The sequence below is a fragment of the Podarcis cretensis genome, assembly GCF_951804945.1.
Source record: "Podarcis cretensis genome assembly, chromosome: 1".
NCBI lineage: Eukaryota > Metazoa > Chordata > Lepidosauria > Squamata > Lacertidae > Podarcis > Podarcis cretensis.
Window position 1 is genome coordinate 130,429,872 of NC_137170.1, and position 17,532 is coordinate 130,447,403.

At 45.5% G+C, this 17,532-nt stretch overlaps 1 protein-coding gene and 1 long non-coding RNA gene across 2 annotated transcripts in view; both read left to right on the forward strand.

Annotated features, from left to right (window-relative positions):
• LOC307220863 overlaps positions 1–17,532 on the forward strand; it is a 176,447-nt gene that overhangs the window by 101,964 nt on the left and 56,951 nt on the right. The gene's annotated exons all lie outside the window — the stretch shown is intronic.
• KIAA2012 overlaps positions 1–17,532 on the forward strand; it is a 176,296-nt gene that overhangs the window by 23,959 nt on the left and 134,805 nt on the right. Inside the window, exons 5-11 of the mRNA XM_079990599.1 lie at positions 452–648; positions 2,665–2,814; positions 4,074–4,248; positions 4,574–4,704; positions 5,876–6,026; positions 10,311–10,565; positions 11,973–12,098. Of these exons, the coding sequence (XP_079846725.1) occupies positions 452–648; positions 2,665–2,814; positions 4,074–4,248; positions 4,574–4,704; positions 5,876–6,026; positions 10,311–10,565; positions 11,973–12,098 (1,185 nt within the window). The remainder of the gene's footprint in view (positions 1–451; positions 649–2,664; positions 2,815–4,073; positions 4,249–4,573; positions 4,705–5,875; positions 6,027–10,310; positions 10,566–11,972; positions 12,099–17,532) is intronic.

A 17,532-nucleotide genomic window follows, 5' to 3' on the forward strand; every position in this document is an offset into this window, starting at 1 on the left:
AACTCCGTTTACCTTCCCGCCAGAGCGGTACCTATTTATCTACTTGCACTTTGACGTGCTTTCGAACTGCAAGGTTGGCAGGAGCAGGGACCGAGCAACGGGAGCTCACCCCGACGCAGGGATTCGAACCGCCGACCTTCCAATCAGCAAGTCCTAGGCTCTGTGGTTTAACCCACAGCGCCCCCCGCACCCCCCCCTGTTTTAATAGTACTGTCTTATTGCACCTTTTAATCATGATAATGGACATTTTAATGTTTGATGGATTTGTTTCATTGTGTGTTTTAATTATGGTGTCTTTTTCTGTATTTTAACAACATTGTGCAGGTTCTTTTATGTTTTGAAAACTGGTTAGAAGCCTTCTGGGCATTATAAATTAAGATGAAAACAAAACAACAACAATACAACTGCTTTGTATTGTGCCATGATACTCACACGCTCACCTGTCTGACAGGACTTGCCTCCTCATCTCAGAAACAATATGAGGAAAAAGCCAGGCTGGGTGAAAGCTATGAAGAAGGAAAACATGCCAGAATAAGAGCTCGTATTCCTTTAAGGATTTCAGTAAGAAAACTGAGTTTTCACCTTCCACGGCAGCGGGCAAAGGCGTCCACCTGGAGCCAGCACACAGCATATAGCAGGATTACAGAGGTATTAATAACTGGACTAAAGTTTTCTTTTTCTTTTTTTATTATTCAAAGTTATAACAAAACATATTATCCAAAAACATATCCTTATCCCCCCCCATTTTTCTTCCCTCCCCCCTCCCCCCCACAGAACCCACCCTCCCCCACCCCCTGACTCCCCTCAGTTCCAGTCTTTGGTTTCTCCAGTAATGCTATTTTCTGCATGTTACAAAGTTGTATAGATCCTCAAACTGTTTAGCTGATTATTATCAGTAAAAGAATTGTGAATGTTTATTCAAAACCTGCCAAGGAGTCCAGTTCACTTTGTTGCGTCTTCAGATACTTTGTGAAAGGTTCCCATTCATCCTTAAAGTCACAGTTATCCTTGTCCCGTAGCTTATATGTCAATTTTGCCAGTTCTGCATAGTCCGTCAATTTTTCTTGCCATGATTCTTTAGTTGGGGTTTCTTCAGTCTTCCATCCTTGTGCAACCAAAACTCTCGCGGCCGTTGTCGCATACATGAAAATGTTTTTCAACTTTTTTGGCAGGTCTTTCCCTACGATCCCCAACAAAAATGCCTCGGGTTTTTAAACAAATGTTAAATGGAACATTTTCTTCAATTCATTGTATATCATTTCCCAAAATTTTTTAATTACCTTACAATCCCACCACATATGATAAAATGTTCCCTCCTTTTCCTTACACTTCCAACATATATTTGAACTAGTTTTGTACATTTTCCCTAACTGCACTGGTGTGTCGATAATGACCAAAGTTTTCGGCTAGGTGTGTGAGATGCTCATATGGGGAACCTGTGGCCCCATCAACCCCAGTCAGCATGACCAATGACCAGGGCCTCCCTCCACCGCTAGGCCATAGGCATTGTAGAGGGTGCACATGTTGAAATTCCTTCTTCTTCATGGCCTATAAACAGGGCTTTCTTCCATCAAGAACGCCCCGGAACTCAGTTCCGGCGCTTCTCAGGTGGCCGCCATTGCCATTGTAAGAGAACAAGGGGGGCATTCTGTTGGGATCTCCGCTCGGCCAAGCTGATAAAGCTCATTTTCTTCCCCCAAGTCTTCAGAATCGCCTCCCGGCGTGTTTAATGACCTGAGCCTTTGATGAGGCCTCAGGCACATTCTTCAGCAGAGTTTCCAGCCCAGGAAAGAGACGAGAGGTTTGGCTACATGCTATGCTTTATTTCTAAGCTACGCAGACAGCAAAGAAAAATACATCCTCTCTCTGTGAGAGCAGAGAGCAACTGAACAAAGGAACAAAGGAACAAAGGAACAAAGGAAACAGGAAACCACTAACATCACATCCCGTCTCCTTTCCCGTGAGACTTCCAATAGTATGGAATCCCTGGAATGTAAACAGAGTCCTGCGACTCCAAGCAGCTGCTCAGTGGCAAAACAGAAACTACCATCCTCCCCCTTTCTGTGAACACCACTGGGCAACGTGTCAGTACAATCTCAGTACAAACCCAATTTCTGTACATAGGTACAGTGTTGATCCCTTGGAAAAACCTCAGACAATAAATCAGCAGGAATTTCATTACCTGGCATGTAGGACACCATTACGAGTCCTTTCTGAACACATTCCCTAGCATGTTGCAGCTTCAGTTGCAAGTGCTTCATGCTTTGCGTACAACCTTCAGAAGTCAGCAAAGCCAAACATGCTTTGTTGTCCTGATAAACCTGATAAAACAGAAACTAACAACTCTCTTCCACATGATACCACTTTGTTCTCTCATGAGCCCTGACTTCACATAGGGATGGAAACACACATGGAGCCCTGTGTCATAGCTGTCAACATTTCCCTTTCTTTAAGGGAAATTTTCTTATTCGGAATAGGATTCCTCGCAAGAAAAGGGAAAAGTTGACAGCTATGCCCTGTGTGCGTATGCCTGCAACATACATGTAGGAAAGCCTTGTGAGTATTGTAGAGTGATGCCGTAACACTGTCCCGACTTAGGCAGCCTTTGTTTATCTTCCCTTGGCCTAACTAAGGGCTTATCCACCTTTTGCCCGATCTTTCCAGGCAGAGATCTGCAACGCTCCATGTCCGAACATTGTTGTTTTTCTGCCCCAGAGCTTCCCCTTTGAAAACCTGATCTTTGGTGCTCAATCGGAGCAAACATCGTTGTGGGTTTTCCACAAATTGCCGTCTGCTACAGTTCAGCTTCAAAGAGTGGGTTTTGGAAGGGGCAAGGTGACTATAAAATGGAAGAACGGTATAAAGAGGTGTGGGAGATAGCTATTAATGATAAATGAACATGTGCTATTGAGGTAAGACGGGGAATATGCAGGAGAAATGATTTGGGGGAGATATGGAAGGGATTTGTAGAATTTGTACTGTTCAAACGGAAAGGGGTCAAACCATCGCAAGAGGTGTTGAAATTTGGGGAGGTTGGATAGTTACAATGGAATGGTCTCGGGGGTGGGGTGCGCTTTTCTAAAAATATATTTTAAAAGAGAGGGTTTCGCAGGGAAAGCTCTGGTGCAAAACAAAGGGCGCTTGGACACACAGCTTTAAATCGCGGGCTGTGCCTGGAAAGAGCAGGGTAAAAATTAAGTGTGGAAAAGCTCTAAGCTGAGATCCTTTATAAATCAACTCCAGAGTTCAGTTCCATCCCTTTAATCTTTGAATTTTGCACCACCTGCCTCCCTCTGCTGGCTTAAAACTGAAGTGTTGGCGAGTAGAGCAATTTGCTTGTTTTTTAAAAAGAAAGCTTCTGGTTTAATCCCAGAGACTATGAGACCTGCATTAAAAATATTTAATGTTTTATTACGGTTTTATATTTGTTGGAAGCCACACAGAGTGGCTGGGGCAACCCAGTCTGATGGGCGGGGTACAAATAATAAACACTATTATTATTATTAGTGGCCCAAGGTAAGTGGACTCCCACACCCACACTACGTAAATATATGCTTAATTAAATTACTGTTTGCTTCTTGTTAATGGCGTCCAAAATCTGAAGCATGAAGTGGACCAGAGAGCCATTGCCAGACATTGTTGTTGACAATGCTGAGCTAGTAGTTTGACTTGGTATAAGGCAGCTCTCTAGGTAAAGGTAAAGGGACACCTGACCATTAGGTCCAGTCGTGGGCGACTCTGGGGTTGCAGTGCTCATCTCGCTTTATTGGCCGAGGGAGCCGGCGTACAGCTTCCGGGTCATGTGGCCAGCATGGCGAACCAGAGCAGCGCACGGAAACACCGTTTACCTTCCCGCCGGAGTGGTACCTATTTATCTACTTGCACTTTGACGTGCTTTCGAACTGCTAGGTTGGCAGGAGCAGGGACCGAGCAATGGGAGATCACCCCGTCGCGGGGATTCGAACCGCCGATCTTCTGATCGGCAAGTCCTAGGCTCTGTTGTTTAACCCACAGCGCCACCCTCTATGTTCCCATAAATGTTGCTTTATGGGAACATTTGTGTCATTTCCTAGGTGGAAGTTCACCGAGATGGGGAGGTTCAAGACCACAGTGAAGAAGTGGCAAACCAAGCCAGAGAGCATCAAGCAACGGGGAAAACCAGCATTGATACTTCCGAGCTTTGGTGTGAGAAATCCCACGTGACTTTCTATGGAGGTTTCTTCCCTGGAAAGAAGATCACGTACAGCAGTAAGAAAGTTAAGGCTGCTGTGAGCCTGAGCCATTCAAAATATTCTGAGGATTGCTAACGACAGCATTTGTTTCTGCCTTTTGAAAGCAGAGGCAAATAATTTGTTGATTGGCAACAGTCTCAAAACGCAGGATTAAATGCAGGACAAAGGTAGAAAATTCCATATGTTTCCACCTGCTGAATTTCGCATCTTGGTCTGTATCTTGTTTCAGAAAAACAAGTGATTAAGTCGATTTGCATTAGAATGTGAATGAAACCAAATTTCTCCCCATCTCTGATCAGGATGATTGCCTTTGATCTCTCATCTCCTCTTGGTTTCCACAGTTAACCGAAAGTATCTGAAGGGCAAACATGAGAGAGAGAAAGGAAACCCTGTGACTACGGACTTGTTCTCTCCTATTCAACCAGGAACAAGGCCAGAGCAAAGTGAAGTCATGGAAGAACATAGGAAGAAGGTCCGTTTTTGTTTTACCCCCAAAAGTTTAGCAGGTCCAGGTCCGGTCCAGGCCTGGATTGAAGACCACTCTGAAATCCCATGTGATTTGCTTTGTGTCCCACGGTAGAAGAAAGATGGGATCATTAATGTAATAAATGAAAATAATCTGGGAAGGACATAGCCTGCCCAGGAATCCCTTTTTCATGGTCTTACATGATGCCCTATGTTATGTACTGAGTTGAATAGGATCCAAAATGCAGCAGTCTGATTGGTCCTAGAACAATAGGATTCAGAATGCAGCAGTCTGATTGGTCCTAGAACAATGCAGCAGTATGATTGGTCTGCAGGAGCCACCCAATCCGGCTCCAGATGGAAGTGAATCCGCAACCTGATTGGCCTACAGGAGAATTCCAGAATTAGCCAATCATGTGCAGCCCATTGTGTAAATAATGTATATAAAGCAGACATTCTGGGGGAACTTCCATTCCTCCTCACCACTATGTGCTGAATAAAGAGCATGAAATCCACTCTCGATTCCGAGTATATTTCACACTATCGCAGCAAGATTTAAGTGGCATTTTTTTGGTTTGACATTGTTGCGGTTACCCCCCAAAAAAGTTGTTTTGCAAAATGGCGAACGGTGATGCCATTCCTGGCAGCCTTCTGCTTCTGATGAACTGTCAGCTAATAATCCCAAAACAATACACATGAATAATAGTGAAATAGAGGGCAACACCCTTGGGTGCAGCACAGCAAAGGTAAGTATGGCTTAGGCTGCAATTCTGTACTCATTTACCTATAGGTAAGTCATATTAATCTCTATGGGGCTCACTTTTGAGTAATCACACATAGGACAAGGTGGTATTTCCCCACTGAAATCAAAGGGGATTAAGCATGATTAACTATATGCTAGGTTCCTAGTGTTGTGTTTAAACTACAAGTACAAACATGGATTCTCCCGATTCTTCAGAATGCTTACAATTGAATGCATGCAGGAAAACGTAATAGTTCCAAAACCAGAAACTCTGCCCACCTGTGGAGCCCTTCCCTAATTGTTGGGTAACAATTTTCAGAAATGCCATTTGGGGTGATTGGATATGGGTGGCGTCAAAATGAGTGCTGTCAAACACCCCCCCCAAAAAAAAAACCCCTAACATTAAAACATTTTGAAGTGTTTTGTTTTTCTCCAGGTGCCAGAGATTTGCAGGTTACCTCAGATATCCGAAGACTTGCCCAGAGCTTATAGGGAAAAACTTAAATCTGGAAAGCTTCCCAAAGAACCTGTGGCCTTCCCACTGCTTGTTCAGCTGGAAAGGGAGCCCGAGGCAAAAAACCTGAAAGGTAAAACCACTCCCACCCTAGATAAATGGCAGATGCACATTCAGTAAAGGGGAACGTCCCCCCATTCTGGGCTATACAGTGGTGCCTCGCAAGACGAAAAGAATCCGTTCCGCGATTCTCTTCGTCTAGCGGTTTCTTCGTCTTGCAAAGCAAGCCCATTGACGGCTTAGCGGATTAGCGCTATTAGCGGCTTAGCGGCTTTTAGCGGCTTTTAGCGGCTTATCAGCTTAGCGGATAAGCAGATAAGCGGCTTAGAAAAAGGGGGGGAGGGGGAAAAAGTCGGAAAAACTCACAAGACATTTTCGGTTTGCGAAGCAAGCCCATAGGGAAATTCGTTTTGCGAAGCGCCTCCAAAACGGAAAACCCTTTCGTCTAGCGGGTTTTTCGTCTTGCGAGGCATTCGTCTTGCGGGACACCACTGTACCAGTTATAGCATCGCTCATGTTATTGCCTCAGAATAACTGTTTCTGCTGTAATAGGAATTTTATGGTCTTAGATATATGGTAATGTTCATAACCGCACATACATAGATCAGCACAGGAAGGCCAACCTGGAACCATTTTGATTCCTAAACAGAGCAAATGTTTTCTCTGCAAGGTCAAACTGGAAAAGCCTCCCCATTGTCTTTTCCTTCACAAATCCTGTCTTAAGGGTATGTCTCTGTTTGAATAAGGTGTGAGCCTGTGACATGGCCCAGGAACTAAGTACGGTATTTATCATTACAAAAGACTGGCCAGGCTACCCAGGAAATCCAATCAAGTAACCTGCCAGACAGGAGATAAACAAAAACAGGAGAAAAACAATATTAAAATTTCTATTTTGGACCGCTTTTTTTGTGATGTATGCATGATGTATCTGAGGGTTGGTCTTAGGTTACACCCCTTCTGTGATGTATGCATGATGTTTCTGGGGGTGGTCTTGATCTACAGGGTCGCAATTTCAAAAGTCTTTATAAGGCCTTGCACACCATTTTTCTGGGTTCCTCCTCTCTCCTGCGGGTGAGGGGAGCACCCTGTTGCAACAGCTCAATAAAGATCAAGCTTACTAGCTGCTTTGCTTCTCAATATTCTCTGGTTGGCCTCTGTTATTTTCTCCTACCAATAGGGAACCTATGTAAGGACTCTATATGGGCTCTTGGATACCCCATAAGGGAAAAGGGCAATTTTTTGTTTACAACACGCCAGCGCTTGTTCCCAGCTACGTTCAAATTCTGTACCTGCATCAAAGGCAGTCTCTGTGCTAACTTCAAAAAGTTATCCCCATGCCAGAATCAAAGCGCACATAGTGCTTTACTTGAGGTAAAACAACAGTAGGCCTCAACCGGATCATAGACTTGTAGAGCTGAAAGGGACCACGAGGGCGATCTACTAGTCCAATGCCCTGAAGTTCAGGAATCTTTTGCCCAACATGGGGCTTGAACCCACAACCTACTTATCAAAACCCTTGCCTGTCTATTGCAAATCAGCCACATCTCTACCAGAAGAAGCCGGTCTACCTTCTGCCCATCCCTGCTACAGAGTACATCTTGTAGGCCAAGTCATTGCCCTCCAGATAGTGTTGCGGGTGGCGCTGTAGTCTAAACCACTGAGCCTCTTGGGCTTGCTGATCGGAAGGTCGGCGGTTTGAATCCCTGCGATGGGGTGAGCTCCCGTTACTCAGTCCCAGCTCCTGCCAATCTAGCAGTTCGAAAGCACACCAGTGCAAGTAGATAAATAGGTACCATTGCAGTGGGAAAGTAAATGATGTTTCTGTGCGCTCTGGCTTCCGTCACTGTGTTCCATTGCGCCAGAAGTGGTTTAGTCATGCTGGCCACATGACCCAGAAAGCTGTCTGCGATTATTGGAAATAAATATAAATAGTGCGCTAGATAAATATACATTTAAAGCTAGATGGAGTGGGCAGGAAGTCAACAGAACTCGAAGAAGACTGTGATAATGTGTAATAAATATCGATAACTCTTCGAGGTCCAGCACCGAGGGCCTTCTGGCGGTTCCCTCACTGCAAGAAGTGAGGTTACAGGGAAACAGGCAGAGGGCCTTCTCGGTAGTGGCGCCTGCCGTGTGAAACGCCCTCCCATCAGATGTCAAGGAAATAAGCAACTATTTTATTTTTAAAAGACAACTGAAGGTGGCCCTGCTTAGGGATGTTTTTCATGTTTGATGCTGTATTGTTTTTAATATTCATAGAATCATAGAATCATAGAGTTGGAAGAGACCACAAGGGCCATCAAGTCCAACCCCCTGCCAAGCAGGAAACACCATCAGAGCACTCCTGACATATGGTTGTCAAGCCTCTGCTTAAAGATCTCCAAAGAAGGAGACTCCACCACACTCCTTGGCAGCAAATTCCACTGTCGAACAGCTCTTACTGTTCGGTTGGAAGCCGCCCAAAGTGGCTGGGGAAACCCAGTCAGATGGGTGGGGTATAAATTATTATTATTATTATTATTATTATTATTAGTTATCGACAATTTTGATTTTGTGTTATGTGTTGTTGTTTTTAAGTTCAATAAAGCAATAAAATAAAATCTGTATGTAGAAAAACACCAGTTCCCTTAGCCTGAAAGCAAAAAGGAACGCCACAACCCCATAGTTGCCTTTGACTGGACTTAACCTTTACCTTTTTTTTAGTGTTGGATTACAAGCTATAGTCCCCAACTATGGGCTATGCTTGCCTGGGGCAGATGGGAGTATGTGTTCAATATCCCTGTTTTGGACCACCTTGCAGGCTAGCTTAGGTACTGCCCCAATAATACTAGAAAAAAACGGCAGCTAAGAGCAAAACCACAGCGATGTGTAGGACGCAGGTGGCGCTGTGGGTTAAACCACAGAGCCTTGGACTTGCCAATCAGAAGGTCGGCGGTTCGAATCCCGACGAAGGGGTGAGCTCCCATTGTTCGGTCCCTGCTCCTGCCCACCTAGCAGTTCGAAAGCACGTCAAAGTGCCAGTAGATAAATAGGTACCGCTCCGGCAGGAAGGTAAACGCGTTTCCGTGCGCTGCTCTGGTTTGCCAGAAGCAGCTTAGTCATGCTGGCCACATGACCCGGAAGCTGTACGCCGGCTCCCTCGGCCAATAAAGCGAGATGAGCACCGCAACCCCAGAGTCGGCCACGACTGGACCTAATGGTCAGGGGTCCCTTTACCTTTTTAAATTGTTTCTTTCCCCTATTTGCATTATAATATAAAAGTGCTTTGCTCTGGTGCCAGGTAGATAAGGCAATAGGTAAATATCCTTTGTGGGGGGTGGGGTGTCACTTTTAGCTTTTGCATTTTAAGTTTTGAGCCCAGGCTCACAGTGCATAAAAGCAACTGGGATGTTGCAATAATAGCGCCTACTCTCCAACATTTCTTATTCAATAACGACAACAACAACAATTTTATTATTTATACCCCACCCATTTGACTGGGTTGCCCCAGCCATTCTGGGCAGCTCCCATCATATATAAAAACATAATAAAACATTAAACATTTTTTTAAAAACTTCCCTATACAGGGCTGCCTTCAGATGTCTTCTAAAGGTTGTATAGTCACTTATCTCATTGACCTGGGGCTTGCATAACTCCATACCCTCCAACGTTTCTCCACTGAAATAGGAATGTCCTGCGAAAAAGCGGGACATTCCAGGATCAAATCAGAAACTGAGATGGCTTCTGTAAATTCGGGATGGCCCCTGGAAAACAGGGACACTTTGAGGGTCTGTGAGAGGATGGGTGAAAACCTGTTGTTGTTGTTTAGTCGTTTAGTTGTGTCCGACTCTTCATGACCCCATGGACCAGAGCACACCAGGCACTCCTGTCTTCCACTACCTCCCGCAGTTTGGTCAAACTCATGCTGGTAGCTTCGAGAACACTGTCCAACCATCTCGTCCTCTGTCGTCCCCTTCTCTTTGTGCCCTCCATCTTTGCCAGCATTAGGGTCTTTTCCAGGGAGTCTTCTCTTCTCATGTGATGGCCAAAGTATTGGAGCCTCAGCTTCAGGATCTGTCCTTCCAGTGGGCACTCAGGGCTGATTTCCTTCAGAATGGATCGGTTTGTTCTTCTTGCAGTCCATGGGACTCTCAAGAGTCTCCTCCAGCACCATAATTCAAAAGCATCAATTCTTTGGCGATCAGCCTTCTTTATGGTCCAGCTCTCACTTCCATACATCACTACTGGGAAAACCATAGCTTTAACTATACGGACCTTTGTTGGCAAGGTGATGTCTCTGCTTTTTAAGATGCTGTGAAAACCTGTATGTTAGTTAATAAAGTCCATTTATTCTCTGTCTCTCTCTCTTACCTTTCAGGAACTAGTTGTAATGAACCCAGACCTGAGGTCGATGTCTGTGAGGAGCATCTGGCTCCTTTGCCGAATGATCTCATTTTAAAGCCAGAACATAAAAATCAGCAGCAGGAGAGGATGATGATCAATAGTGAGATCCCGGAGGCTTCCCAAGGTAGTTTCCACCTACCTCCAATAAATAATGGAGAGTTTCTGCTCAATGGAAGGAAAATGAGAAAGAAAGAAGAGCATTCTGAAAAGAACAGCCAATATCAAAGAGGTCTGTGGTGGCGCCCAATGTATCCCACTCTGGGGGAGGGCAATATTTTTTGCATGAATAAGATCTCAGGTTCAAGCGATGGCATCTTCACTTCCAGCTGTAAAAGACTACCATCTCAAGCTGCTGAGAGTCCAGGCTGTAGACCAAGCATCGCCAAAGCGCTGTCCTCTGGGTAACCGGTGGACTACAGCTCCCACAATCCCTGGTCATTGGCCAGGCTTGCTGGGCTGATGGACGCTGTAGTTAGACAGCACTTGGAGGTCACCTGGTTTGCTTCCCCCAGTGTAGACGACTGTGTACACTGTCTACACAGTGTAGACAGTGTAGAGCCAGTGTGGTGTAGTGGTTAAGAGCGGTGGACTCGTAATCTGGTGAACCGGGTTCGATTCCCCGCTCCTCCACATGCAGCTGCCGGGTGACCTTGGGCTAGTTACACTTCTCTGAAGTCTCTCAGCCTCACTCACCTCACAGAGTGTTTGTTGTGGGGGAGGAAGGGAAAGGAGAATGTTAGCCGCTTTGAGACTCCTTCGGGTAGTGATAAAGCGGGATATCAAATCCAAACTCTTCGTCTTCTTCTTCTACTAAGCCAGATGGACAAAATACCACACAAAATGGTGGAAGGTTACATCAGTTTACGGTCTACAGTTTATAGCTACCATATGAAGCAAGTTTCTCCACAGTCACAAGAGCTAGAAACTTGCCTTTAAAGCAAACAAAACAAAACATCAAACCATGCAGAAATTCTTAAAATGCTGAGTTTCATTCCAGTTGGTGGCTTCTCAAACCCACAGATGTGCAGAATTCCAATAGCTCTTGACATAAACTCTAAGGGAAAGTGGAGGAAACAGCACTGGAAGATAGAGATACAGTGGTACCTCTGGTTAAGAACTTAATTCGTTCCGGAGGTCCATTCTTAACCTGAAACTGTTCTTAACCTGAGGTACCACTTTAGCTAATGGGCATAGCTGTTAACTTTCAGATTTTAAAATAAGGGATCAGCAGCCTCAAAAATAAGGGATCAGCAGCCTCACCTGTCCCGGGGACAGTCTACGGGATATCTAGCAGCGGGAAGCAGCGGGAAACAGCGCTGGAATAAGGGGATTTCCTGCAAAAAAAGGGAAGGTTGACAGCTATGCTAATGGGGCCTCCCGCTGCTGCCGCACCGCCACCGTGCAATTTCTGTTCTCATCCTGAAGCAAAGTTCTTAACCCGAGGTACTATTTCTGGGTTAGCTGAGTCTGTAACCTGAAGCGTCTGTAATCCAAGGTACCACTGTATATTTCTGGAGTTAAGTTGGCTAAATCTATGGTTGTGCTCTAGACATTCAAAAGAAGGCACATTTGTTTTCTAGCATTTAATTTTTAATAACATGTGCTTGTTTCCCCCTCCCCCTTCTTTGTTCTCAAGAACATCAGAATGGCACCTCACTCCACCATCTCCCCCCTGATACAGAAATCCCGTATCCATCACCCTTAGGATCCGTCCAAACTACTGACGATCCCAGGCATTCTGGATTCATTCCAGATGAAGAAGGTAAGGTGGATGTAAAAATCTACTGTGGTTAAGTCTCTTGTCCAAAAGGAACAGATTGCACATCTAACTCTGCACGTATAACCCAAATGTCACATAATATCCTGAACGACTTGTTTAGCCAGAACAGTTTTTCTTCTTCAGACAATACTGTTTTTATTATGCTCAGACACAGCAGTTAATATTTTTGTGTATTTGTGTGTGTGTGTGTGTGTGTGTGTAGGTAGGTAGATGATATAGATGATGATGATAGATAGATAGATAGATAGATAGATAGATGATAGATAGATGATAGAGAGAGAGAGAGAGAGAGAGAGAGAGAGATAGATAGATATAGATAGATGATAGATAGATAGATAGATAGATGATAGATAGATGATAGATAGATAGATGGATAGATAGATATAGATGATAGATATAGATAGATGATAGATATAGATAGATGATAGATAGATAGATGATTGATAGATTAGATAGATGATAGATAGATAGATAGCTAGATAGATAGCTAGATAGATAGATATAGATGATAGATATAGATAGATGATAGATAGCTAGATAGATAGCTAGATAGATAGCTAGATAGATAGATGATAGATAGATAGATAGATAGATAGATAGATAGATAGATATAGATGATAGATAGATGATAGATAGATGATAGATAGATAGATAGATAGATAGATAGATAGATAGATAGATATAGATGATAGATAGATGATAGATAGATGATAGAAAGATGATAGATAGATGATAGATAGGTAGGTAGGTAGAGTTGTTATTGGAACTTGCGCAATAGAAGCAGTGTATTTCTCTACTCTGTAGCAAGTATCTAAAGGAGATGGTAGCTCATTTATAATCTGGTCTTGTACTTGTACTGTGTTTTAGCCAGCCAATATGAGTCACCACACTTCTGAAATGCACTTCAATACAATCTTCAGAATTTGACTGGCATGTTGTTGGCTTATAAGTCAACTCCCCACTCTTCAGGTCTAGTACAAAAACACACACTGGGCAGAGTATTCCTAGCCTTGCTGGCAGTGGCAGCCATTAACGCTAGTATAATACCTGTATAATACGCAGCAGCAGCAGCAGCAAAATCAGACAGCAAAACAGTCTAGAAATTTCATGTTAACAAGCACAGATGGTTCCACAGCAACCATGGGAATATCACCTCTCCACTTATCGACCATGGGATTGTGTGCTGACATCACAGCCCCATCAGCCCTGCACAGAAGAAGCCAAGCAAAGACACCACAGGGCCGGGGCACAGCGGCAAGGCAAATCCTACACATCTAACACCAATGTTGCACACTCCCAAAGCACCCTCCACATGTGGGTTGAAGTCCTCTTATAGCAGAGGTAGCTGTGCCACCACCCTTTCAGTGGGCACAATTCAAGCTACACAGATGAGGAAGCGTGGGCCTTTTCCTTCGCAGCCCCAGCCAGTTCCGTGGCATTCAAAATGGCAGACAGCATTCAAGTTGCGTGACTGGATCCAAAAGAAGACCCAGCCCCTGCTCCTATTGAAATCCCTGCTTCTGAACTAAAGATGCAGGAACCCAGCTCTATTTTCCATTTGGCAATCCTAAAATTGTATGCAGACTTTTAGCTTCCTGTTACCAGGATCTCTTTAGAGGAGTAACTCTGCAGCAGGGTCACAGTAAAAAAATTAAATTCTTTATGCTTTTCCCCTTGTCTCCATTTTTCAACCAGAATATACTTCCAGCCTCAGTATTCATGTCTTCTAATTTTTCATGCTCCAAAGCATTTGCCCTTGAACTCTTGGCAAACAATTAACATTTAATTAAGTCTCCGCAGCATGGTGTTAGTTCTCCCAAATCCAGCAATAACATATTTACACAAAATCTTTCTTTCTCTGCTTCTTTCTCTTTAATCATGGTTATCTTTATCCGCACTTCTGGGGTTGCAAATATTCCCATTCAGATAAACAGGAACAAGCTAAACACTATTATCCTGTGAGGGATAAAAGGAGACACCATCTGTATTTAAACGCTTTGGTTTTTTCCAGTTGTTTACCAACTTGGAAGAAAATAGCTGGACTTTGCAGAGGATTTGTATCCCACATGAGTCATAATGAGATTTCAGATACCCTATCGGGCCTTTTAGCAACCATGTGCATATATAATATTATATTATATAGAGAGAGCCTTGAGGCTGTTCTAGGGTTACCAGATGTCCCTGGTTCCCAGGGACAGTCCCCGGATTTGCAAATCTGTCCCTGGACAAATTCCGTCCCGGAATGTCCCCGGATTTGCAAATCTGTCCCGGGAAACGTGGCAGCAGCAGCCTCAGCAGCCCGGAGCCAGCCTGGTAGTGCAGATGGCTCTGGCTGGTTCCAGGAGTTGCTCGCTGCCCGCTGCCATGGCGCCCGCCATTTTTCCTTGCCGGAACTTCCGGCAAGGAAAAATGGTGGGCGCCATGGCAGCGAGCAGCTCCTGAAGCCAGCCAGAGCCAACTGCACTACCAGGCTGACTCCGGGCTGCTGACTGCCGCTGCTTCCGCCACTGCCAAAGGAACCGGGGACGTCCAGCGGTACCAATCTCCTGCCCTCTTCCCCCTTTGTTTTGACTGATCGGGGTAGGCTTAGGAGTTGCGAGCTGTTGCCCAGTTTTTAAAAAACTCCACGCATTTATGTTTCACAAGGTGCGAAAGAAGGGCTTTGCATCTTGCCTGGCAGAGAAACTGTGCACCTTGTGCCCCTCCTGGGCAATGGCCGCCCACCTGTGACTCCCAAGCTTCCCCCAATCTGTCAAAACAAAGGGGAAGGGGGAAGGAGATTGGGAGAGGCTTGGAAGCAGGCGGCGCACCGTTGCCCAGTTTTTAAAAAAACTGCATTTATGTTTCACAAGGTGCGAAAGAAGGGCTTTACACCTTTATACAATATGCATGTGTGCTTGGGCCCAGGGTCTTTTGCCTCACCATCCCCACTACTGACTCCCTGTTGCTACTCAGCTTCAAAAAGTGTCCCCGGATTCACTGAAAAAAAATCTGGTAACCATAGGCTATTCCCCATTCTGTATTGGGGGAAGTCACAGCTGGTTGGAGGATGGATGGCGGCTAACAGGTTGAGGTTGAATCCTGACAAGACAGAAGTACTGTTTTGGGGGGACAGGAGGCGGGTGGGTTTGGAGGATTCCCTGGTCCTGAATGGGGTAACTGTGCCCCTGAAGGATCAGGTGCGCAGCCTGGGAGTCATTTTGGACTCGCGGCTGTCCATGGAGGCACAGGTCATTTCTATGTCCAGGGCAGCTGTTTACCAGCTCCATCTGGTATGCAGGCTGAGACCCTACTTGCCCGCAGACTGCCTCACCAGATTGGTGCATGCTCTGGTTATCTCCCACTTGGACTACTGCAATTCCCTCTACGTGGGGCTACCTTTGAAGGTGACCCAGAAACTACAACTACAACTAATCCAGAATGTGGCAGCTAGACTGGTGACTGAGAGCGGCCGCCGAGACCACATAACACCTTGAAAGACCTACACTGGCACCCAGTACGTTTCCGAGCACAATTCAAAGTGTTGGTGCTGACCTTTAAAGCCCTAAATGGCCTCGGTCCAGTATATCTGAAGGTGCGTCTCCACCCCCATCGTTCTACCCAGACACTGAGGTCCAGCGCCGAGGGCCTTCTGGCGGTTCCCTCACTGAGAGAAGCCAAGTTACAGGGAACCAGACAGAGGGCCTCCTTGGTGGTGGCGCCCTCCCTGTGGAACTCCCTCCCACCAGATGTCAAAGAGAAGAACAACTACCAGACTTTTAGAAGACGTCTGAAGGCAGCCCTGTTTAGGGAAGCTTTTAATGTTTGATGTATTACGGTATTTTTATATTTTGTTGGAAGCCGCCCAGAGTGGTTGGGGAAGCCCAGCCAGATGGGCGGGGTATAAATAATAAATTATCATTAATTTATTAATTTATAAATCATTTTGGGAAATGGAATGCTTTGCTGTGCAGCAGCAAATGAGCATAGGATGCAGTCTAGCCTTCTGCTACTACAACCACCATAGGCAAAAGGGACCCCTTGCAATATAGCCTGCTCTGAAGACAGATGGCGAGTCAAGGTCTCTTGGCCTTCCTGTTATCAGGGATCCCTTTAATGGGAGATGCCGAGAACTGAAGTGTTGGACCTTCTGACCTATGTGCAAATAGGTGCCACACCGCTAAGCCCTTAGGGCAACAAAAGTGCTTGCAATTTCGTTTTAGCATTGTGTCAAGAAGGCCAGGGGCATTAACAGGACCTTGACTGATACGGATGTAGCTTAACTGGTTTGTGGGGAGGCCCACATATTATGGGCCCTGATTGCTCTTTCTATAGGGTGTTAAAAAGACATTTGTCCTTAGGCCACACTGATTAGTGCATCTGAGGAAATTTTTCTTCCCCTTGCAGCACTTTGCGTGGCTCAGTTGCTTGGGTTATCTGGATTGTTTTGGGGTATTTAAAAACTATAATTAACATTATTTTCTTATTTAATTGCGAAAGAGCTTCTGCATAGCTGTCAACTTACAGATTTGAAAATAAGGGACCAGCAGCCTCGAAAATAAGGGATCAGCAGCCAAAATAAGGGATTTTGGCTTAGCTTATACAGAAATCCGCCACTCACAGAGCCATGCTGCTTTGGCTGCCACTAACTGTTTTGCAGGGGGTTGGACTAGATGATCCTAAGGGTCTACAACTCCCGCCAAAGAAGAGTGGCAGACAAAACTGATGAACGACGCCGAGATGGCAAAGCTTACAGGCAGAATTCGAAACCAGGAAGAGGTCCTATTTAATAAAGAATGGGGAAAGTTTATAATCTAGTTGAAAACTATTGTAAAGAGCTACATACATTGGTAGGATTGACAGAAAACTTGTAGTAAAAATGTGAACTATGGATAGACAAATGATTTATAAAAATAGAGTTATGAAAGGGATGGGGAGGGGGAAATCACTACATTAAGATGCTGCACTGGTTGGAGGGTATGCGAAGCAGCACACCGGGGCTGCCATCGTCCTGGCACGAGGAGTTCCATTGGCCCTTCCCCGCCCGAGAGAGAGGGAGGGAGGGAGAGAGACTCTTGCCCATGCCGCACCGCGAGCCCGGCATGAGGCAGTTGCGGCACCGCCGCGGCTGCTGAAGCGCCACCCTTCTGCACTTCCCCATCCCCTCCTCTTCCTCCTCCCTCAGGCCGCCTCCTCAGCCGCCGCCACCACTGCTGCCTCCGGCTTCCCCTGGCAGCGCGGCAGGAGTCTCACAAGAGAGGGGCTGTCACCCGCCCACTGCTGCCCATCTCCTCACGACGCGCCCCTGAGGCATGCTCTCTCTCGTGGCGGAGGACCCCAAGCCGGGAGAGCATGAAATTTAAGGGACATCATCAATAAGGGACAGCAACGGGACACGGCACTGGGATAAGGGAGTTTCCCACCAAATATGGGACGG